Here is a 9,004-nt window from a genome sequence, read left to right on the forward strand (position 1 = left end):
TTTGATGACAAAAATGGCTTGCCCATTCACCTCAGTATGTTGAAGATCATAGAATTTTACCATCGCCCTCTGCAAAGTTCTCAAGTCAAAGAACATATTGTTGAAAGAGCTAAACTTGAGGTCTTTCTTCTTACCAGGATATATGTCATTGATGTGAAAAGGCTTTCTAAGAATCTCCATGACCTTGGAATTAATTATGAGTTTGGCATGCTGATTAACTGATGGCTTTGGAAGCAAGGACCCCTTCACTCTTGACTTCTTTAGGTTTCTATTGATGACCTTGAAGAGCTTTTGCTAACCTACCCTACTAATTCTAGCTTTGTCCAAAGTGCCTTGAACTTCATTTTTGTCCAAAGTAGAACTTTGCAAAAATCCATTGATGCATTTCTGCCAAGAAACCCTAAATCTTCTTTCATTCAATAGGTTGCCAGCAAGAATAGGTGGAATCACTTCACAAAAGGATTGTGATGCACCTCTCATGTTTCCTTGTGAGCAATTTGGCTGAACTAAGCACCTGAGTAAACACAAGGAAAGACTATAGCACCCAAAGATACCAACTTGCAAAATAGATATTAATTTGGACAAAAAGAAAAAATTTACCTCACTGCTTTGATTATTTTGCTGCAGTCCCCACCTCCCCGCTTGAGACTCTCAATATTCTTCAACTTCCTTTATCTTTGTCTAAGTCCAAGCTCTATCTCTTTCTTCTGATTGTGTCCAATAATGGTTGGAGGTTCGTTACCTTCTCCTTGCTTTCTTGAAGCTGATGAATAAGAGAATCCTTGAACTGTAGTAGCAAATGGTTTTCCAGCTTAAGAATGTCCCTCTATGCTGCAAGGTTTTGTGTATAGCCTAATAGCCCTTTCATACCATCTCCTACAAATCTCATCAATGAAAACAATTGAAGAATGGTGGGGTGCATTTGGTGATAGGGTCTATGGGATATAATCTACTATCTATCCATAGATGAATGTGCTTATTTTGTTCTAATCTCAATGCTTCTATGGGAGAAAGAGGAGTTTCACAAAGCCTTTTTTGTTTGGAGAGGGGAATATTCATCTTCCAACTCAAAATGGAGTTGATAGATGCGTCTGTTAGCAAGATTCATGGATATGATGTGGGAAAGATGATGATTTGGATATGATGCGGAGAAAGAAGCAGAGAAAGGTGTAGAGAAAGGACAGAATGAGCAGAGGGAAATTTGAAATTTGGACAAAAAAAAAACGGTGCATTGGGAGAGAGAATTTTGGGGAAAGGGACACATTCCCAAGAGATTTGAAAATGAAAGTACATATGGGCCCTCGAAAAGTAACATACCGTCCACTAGTAAAAATATAAAGGTTTCTCCCCCAGTTTTGAGTTTTAAAATTCCTTGGTTGTTTATGAGGCAAGTAATATGGACAAGAAACAAACCCCAAAAGGCATCCAGAACATAAATAATCAATTGCAACTCTCTTGAACCAAAGTCAATTATAGGTAATCAATGAGTGAAACCTCAAATATTTAGCACCACTAACTTAGAATTAGATCCAAATATGAGATCACCCAAGCTAAAGAAAATGATAGATCATCCACATGGGAATGGGTGAATGAAATCCTGTGTCGCTATAGTGGCAAGAGTGTGAACATAAACTCTATTGAAGGAATGGAGCAAGATATAGATGGACATGTGTGGACAAAGCCAACGACCAATGATATCACATCTCAACAACTAATAAAAAGGATACTATGGGGGCGACTTTGAAAATGTGTTTGATGAGTGTAAATATCCTTTGTCTGCAGGGACACCAAACAAATCAATATATGTTGTACGCTATATTAACCTTTATACCTTGTAAAGATGTGGTATAGTGTAGAAATGCTAGGCATATTTTGTTGCACGGAAGCTAAACAAGAGGCTAATGCCTTCATACAAATTTGCAGACCTTTGAGACATCAAAGCTTTCACTACCAGTGTCCGTTAGTTCTATGAAAGACTTGCAATTGTCAAGTGTACTACATAACACCGACGAACACATGTTATAGCCGTGCAATGGTTCAACAAGGGTTTAACAGCCAAGAGGTTAAGTTTGTCTCTTTAAATTGAGCAATTGTGACCTTAGTGCATGAGGTAGTGCCAAAACTTGGCAAGGAAAGTTTCAAACAAATCTAACTGCACGTGATCAAGAAATTGTCACAATCCATGCTATTACCTGGTGAAGATGATGGAAATGACTTTGGTCACATTGAGATGTCCAATATGTTTCTTCTATCAATCATCCCTCGTGTACAAAAAAATAATATAGGTAGTCGACCTTGTATGTTATGTTGTGAAGTTTGCCTGATGTTTTAGGACAGAAAGCCAACTCTCCTTATTTGTATTGTGGTTGCAACGTGAAGAATTGGGTGCACAAGTTCATAGGCAAAGCGGGAAGCCGTGGGAAGAAATCATTAATAATAGACCTAAAACACATATTGATGTTCCCAATCATTCATAGCAGTCATTTTCTAGTACAATCACACAAAGAAGAGGACCAATGTTTTGTTTCAAGATGTCAACCATAAGTCCCATGTCAGACATTGACTTGGTTAATATGATGCATCGTATGGGGTCTAGACTCTAGAGGCTTCAATAGAGCATATGTTCGCTTCTATCATGTACGATAGGAAGAGGGATGGACAACGATGGCTGCACATGTGTATGACCTGAGACAAGTTTTATATTTACATATTCATTGTCTAACTTTTATGGTGATCTATATATTTGTGTAAAAGTATTGTGTATTGTTGAATGTCAGTTATCAATGTACAGGATCTAATGACTATTGCAATATTCAAGATGAAAGAAGAGACATTATAGCACAAGTCTTGTTTAGGTGACATTGTATAGGAGCTAGAAGTCTTGCACAAAAAAATGAGGCTCCTTTGATGCTTGAAAAGGAAATGGAGCCCTTCAAAAGTGAGGGTGAAATCATGCCAATTCAGACATAGCTCCAACACCTCTACAGTAGTGTAACTTCAAGAAGTTGACATTAAACTCTCCTTTGAATCTTTAGATCTAGGGAAGACAAACCTTAAACATATCTTCTTGATTCTCATCAATCAATAGTTTCTATTTGCAATGTTCTTGAAATATAGAGCCTCATAACTCTTGAAAATGAACTTAGGTTCGTGTTTGGTTAGTGTGGTGTCTTGAATTTTTGTCCACAAAAATAGCTAGTATGTTTGAAGGTCACTTAGCTATGTTGTGCTATTGCTTTTTGGTAGCAATTGCCAAGTAATTAATATAAGAATGAATTCTAAATGCTTGATTAGGCAACTATACACTACTTATGTCCTCATGTTTATTGCCATTATTGGATGTGATGATTATTATGTTACGCATCCAATACAAGCCAAGCTCTCATTGTAACCAACACCAACACACAACTCAACTCTCTTATAACGATCATGCAATCATCAACGCGGTAGTTTATTGTCATTGCTAGTAAATACATTGTAGATATAGAGGCAAACTTTTAAGAAGAAGATTTTAGGATGTCCACCCCCCCCCCCCCCCCCCCCCCCCCCTTTCCTCTCTTAGAAATTCTTAATTTAGTGAAGTAGAGGAGGTTTTTTAAGAGAGATTGTGTAGTAAGCACAGTTTCTTAGGTGAGGCACTATGGATGGTACATTATTTGAGTACTTCTATGTGGCAATGGATGGAGTGTGTTGTTGAGTACTTCTATGTGTCAATGGATGGAGCGTATTGTTGATGATGTGTCTAGCTATCCAAATGATCATGGGAGGGATCCACGTGTGACAATTTGTTGCCATACAAGAAGTAACCATCACTCTCAACCATAATGGAGATGGCCCAACATGCTAGCATTGCTCCCATAGAGCACTTTTCTAAACTAATTGAAAGAATGGCTAATGAATATTCATGAATTTATCCAAATTTACATGTTAGTTTGGAGAATTATAATTATGCTTTGAGAAAATAGTGATTCTTTTCGAAGATTTGGACTTTAAAAATTCTTGAAATACCTTTGTTGCCAATGAGCACAAATATAATGCCATTTATGTCCATGAATAATGAAGTATTTCAGCATAAGAGTTCATTATAAATCATTAAAAATTCTCTTTTTATCATTTTTAGTAAAAAAGAACCAAATTCCTCATTGGAATTTGCAAAAAAATAGGTCCTAAGGAATGTTTGTGAAAATGACATTGGCTTGAGAGATTAGGTCAATGGATTGTGGGAGAAGAGCAGCAAATGATTTAGAAAACAACTCAAAGTAAAAACAACATGCAAAATCCTAAGCCCTTGTTGTACCAAACATCAGATTGACAATATGATTCAGATAAGAGTTAACAATTTACGATAGGTTGTTTCTCATCTTACTTCAATTCTAGGGAGAATTATCACAATAATCTTGACATTAGTCGAAATTCCTAAAATTTCTTTCAATTTAAAAAATTTCCAAAATATCCTTGCACTAATTTTAGTTTGATTTGCTTCAATTTCCCAGATAGTTTATCTTTTTTTATAGTAGAGATCTATGTTTAGCTGCCGTAGTTGCCTCTGAGCTCCGTTTGTGTCTAAAGATTGTGATCAATTTCATCTTGGGGGCCCACAAACACCATCCCGAATCCTAGGTCTATCATCTTCTAGAAAAAGAGAATCAATCTTCCTATGAAGAGTTGTAAAGAAAATCACCTTTAGAGATGTTTGTGAGATGTACTATGGGTATTTTGGGAAATTTGAGGAAAAAAAGAACATTTAGTGAGTTTTTGGCAACATATGAGGGATATATTTCAGGGGTGTTTTGAGAATTTCCACAAATTCTAGTAGAGTTTTGGTAATTTTCCCTTGATTTTATCACAACCTACTAACAAACTAAAGGCCCTTAACATGTGTTGTGTGCATGCAACATAGTGCTCAGGCAAAAAAACTTTATTTCTAACCAGAGAGAAAAAGGACACTCTTAAAACTCTTCCATTCAAAGAAATTTTTGTGATAGTAGCTTTTCTTGGAGCTAAACTCTTCTTAATTTAAGTGAACCCTACACCTTGTGATAAGGTTTGGCCATTATAAACTTCGAGGGATGCACTATGTAAACATGTTAATGTATAACGTGAGTTCAAAAGGAAAGGTTTTAAAATGTAAAAAATTTAGGCAATTTAACAAAGATACATTAAAATGAGAGGTTTTTATATTCAATTTTGAAAAAAAAATCATAAATAAGGGGTCATTTTATTCATTTAGACATATTAAAAGAGGGGTTTTTCTAATACCCCACGAACGCACGTTATATAGGGGGGCACTGAATGGTGAGCCCCCCGAGTTATAAACCTTTTGTCCTTCTCATGGATTTTTTTCTCAAATGGGAATTGAGCCCCTGCTTTGGGATGTAGGTTTTTTAACATGGGTTAAAACCTCTATGGATGGTGCTCTCCTAAGTGGGAATTATCGCCTTCTCTGTATGCAATTATGATATAAAGGAGCTCTTTTGAGCGTTCTCACTAGACCATCGGTAACAACCACTCCCTTTCAACAATAAGCTTGCACTAGCTTTGGCCATGCCAATGATCAACTCATGCTATTGCCTTACAAATTAGACACATGCTGAAATATGGTTGTCATCAAATTACAAACATTCCATACCAAAATCAAAAAATCAACATCTTGCTCTCTTGGTGTGCCAAACAACAGGGTAATAATACATATTTATTGTATGGATCCTATTGGAAGGCATAACATTCAAGGAAAAAGAATGATATAAATGCTCAATACACAGCCATATGTACATGAAAACTCCATAGCCAATATCCCTAATATACAGCACTCTTTCTCTCGAGAGAGTCCCGAGAATGCATGATTACCACCCATAAGTTTCCAATAGGAGCCACCCTACACTAGCTCTGGCTATGCCAATGTTCAACTCAGGGTATTCTAAGAAGTTGGCATCACGGTCATTATGTGACAAATCTTCTGGCAAACCGGAACAAAACCCTTACTCTGATGTTCCAATTCTAGTTGAATGGAGCACACAAACCTTTTTCCACCGAGGTCTTTAAGTTTGATACTATTTGGGACTTTGGCCAGAATATGATGTTCTCTGCACTTGATATATCCAGGCTTTATATACAACCCGGCCCCAATGCATGGACTTCCATATTTGCCGATTTTACCTCCTCAATTGTTCTTAGGAGGATGTGTCTTGGGGCTGTTGTAGTCAAGTTGATAAACTGCCTCGTCACGTTCCACTTCAAGATCTCTTCTCTTAGTTCGAATCGAGGTGCCCTCCTCTTTCCCTACTTTCGTCGATCTGCTTTGGTACACCTACACTTGAGAAATTTGAACATATCAGCATTCTTAGCAATAACATTCACCCACTCAACATAATTACCTAAAGCCCCTCCTGTTTTATGAACTCAACATACTTGAGAGCCCATAATCAAGGTCATAGTAATTCAAAAATGGTTAAAACAATCAGAAACAGGCCACCCACAATATCTGAATGCAGGGAAACCCCGTTTTGCCATCTGCATGTTTGTCATTGAGTTGTTATTTACTTTCATATCTGCAGCAAGAAAGCTCTACTTCTTGCAATTTCACCATTTGCATGTCTTTTCGTTGCAATTGTGCCAAAACAGATGGCTTATGCTAAGGTAAGTGTAAGCAAAGGGCACTCGAACCCATAGCCTTGTGAAACAGACAAATTGTCATTGAAGAACTATGAAGAAAAGACGCATACACTGAGTCACGACCCTGGCGAAAATTGGACAATCACACTCACAACGCACACGCCACATTAGAACTTGATTATCCAAGTATAAATTTGCATTCTACATGCATTTGTGCTGCTGACAGAAAAGTACCAGTCGAATAGGGTAGCCATACATATTGAAACCAGGAAAACTGTACCTTCTCATTCAAGGACGCCAACAAAATGAAATCGTCATTCGAATCTTCCTTGGAGGCAACTTGAAGGCGCAGACCCTTGACCGGCAGTAAACCTGGCAATGAAGGTAAAGCCATTAAAATAAACATAATTGTGCAGACCGCAGAGAGATGAATGCTAGCAAAAACGATGAAAGGATGAAGCAAAGGCAACAACATATGATATGAAGGACTTTACCTTGCCGAGATCGAGCAAATGCGCCTTCTACCTGCATAAATGCCACCAGAAGAGCCATATTCAACATGAGCAAGATAAGGACAGTGCCATGCTCGGGTTTGGTCATTCTCAGTAGAAATGCTATCTAGACGACAAAAAGGGCGAGCCTTGCTACAAAATTCTCATTAGATCAGCGGGCCATTATACTACATACTGCTAATAATGTAATGATGCAATGAATGCAGGTCGGTAAGGTCGGGCAGAGTGTGTGTGTGTGTGTGCGAGAGAGAGAGAGAGAGAGAGAGAGAGAGAGAGAGAGAGAGAGAGAGAGAGAGAGAGAGAGCACCACCGCCAAGCTAGCTTAGCTCAATAGATTTAGACTACAAACAAAGATTACGAAAACCCACTTATAATCTGGAGCCCGAGAGAGAGAGAGAGAGAGAGAGAGAGAGAGAGAGAGAGAGCGCAATTGGGTTCTGATCGATAATGATCTTTTAATCAGGCAGACATTAGCGATCACAATGTTACATCGTCATGTACGTGTGTGTCTCTCTCTCTCTCTCTCTCTCTCTCTCTCTCTCTCTCTCTCTCTCCCCGCCTATTGCCTCAGAATTCTGACCACAGTTGAAGACGGTCTCTCTCTCTCTCTCTCTCTCTCTCTCTCTCTCTCTCTCTCTCTGTCTCTGTGTGTGTGTCTGCGCAGTGCCTCAGTTGGAGGCGGGCCAATGGGCCACGCTTTGTCTAGCTCCTGCCGGGTTCGTTAAGAAGCCTCTCTTTTCTTAATAAAACCTTATGTACCTCCTGAAAGCTAACAGCCACTCCTCTCCAAACTCGCCTAGCCTCTCTCACTTCCATAGAAGTTCTAAATGAAAGAACCTACACTAGGATTTTGTTAAAAGAAACCCGAACACTATCGACTAAGGGTGTGTCATCCACGGGTGCTCTCATGGCCACCGGGTTTTATATGAACCCTCAGCACTGGGATCGACTACATAGAACCTTAAGTAAGAATCTTGAGGTCCGTGGACGATAAAAAAAGGGAGTGGCCTACATAAAACCTTGAGTAAAAATCTCAAGGTCTATGGACATCCGAATAAAAAGCAAGCTTCCACACTCCCCTGAGTTCAACCCATCACCTCCTCCCTCAGCACAACCAGGTGCTCTAACCATGCACCTGCATGTGTTTTCTTAACCCATATACCCAAACACTAACGTATATATAAATTAACCTATCGTATATACCCAAACATTAACCTAGGTAAAGTAAACTTGGACAAAAAATGTAAACTTGGACAGGGCTTCACCCCAACCAACGAATCGCATGAGCCCTAGATTTTGTACCTGAGTTTACCATTGTTGAAGAGAGAGAGAGAGAGAGAGAGAGAGAGAGAGAGAGAGAGAGATTCCATTATCGTCCCACGAAGGTCAAATATGACCTATGGGACCAAAAGAAACATATCATGTGGGGTGTGTGGAGTTCATAAGTGACTTTTTAATGCTTAACAATTGTGGGAATGGGTGTCACAACCCAAAGTCCACATCGTGGTTGGGAGAGGAATGTGTGTTAGGAGAGCTCATAGCTAAAAATGTGGGGCATGCAAACTCTAATGTGATCAAAAGCTGAGCAGTCAAAGTAGGGTTTGACACTCAAACCGGAAAACTTTTTGGGACATAAAGTGAATAGTTGATGAGACTCCTTGTCGGTGCCCAAACTCCTCGTCTTACATCATAGAGAATGAAAGTTGAGCCAAATGGAGGCGTAGTGTGGATTGCACTCAAGGAAATGAGCCTGACCATGCAAGGGTGGGTGCAATTGTCTCGTTTGGAGAAGAATAGGGTTTTTTAGTTGAGGGCAACACATGTGGTCCAATGTATGAAGCATGAATCCCCGGATTTCTCGCAAGTCACGATACATTGGT

General features: G+C 39.0%; 1 protein-coding gene across 1 annotated transcript; it reads right to left on the reverse strand.

The window, feature by feature from the left end:
* Positions 1 to 5,591: 5,591 nt before the first annotated feature.
* LOC147465705 (uncharacterized) lies at positions 5,592 to 7,923 on the reverse strand. Its single transcript, XM_086512163.1, has 3 exons — positions 7,107 to 7,923; positions 6,893 to 6,984; positions 5,592 to 6,307 (listed from the first exon to the last, which is right to left on the reverse strand). Exons 1-3 carry the CDS (start codon positions 7,210 to 7,212, stop codon positions 6,161 to 6,163), a joined length of 345 nt encoding a protein of 114 aa, XP_086368289.1. The 5' UTR covers positions 7,213 to 7,923; the 3' UTR covers positions 5,592 to 6,160.
* Positions 7,924 to 9,004: the final 1,081 nt, after the last annotated feature.

The sequence above is a fragment of the Adiantum capillus-veneris genome, chromosome 1 (genome assembly GCF_014529385.1).
Source record: "Adiantum capillus-veneris isolate H3 chromosome 1, ASM1452938v2, whole genome shotgun sequence".
NCBI classification, from domain to species: Eukaryota; Viridiplantae; Streptophyta; class Polypodiopsida; order Polypodiales; family Pteridaceae; genus Adiantum; species Adiantum capillus-veneris.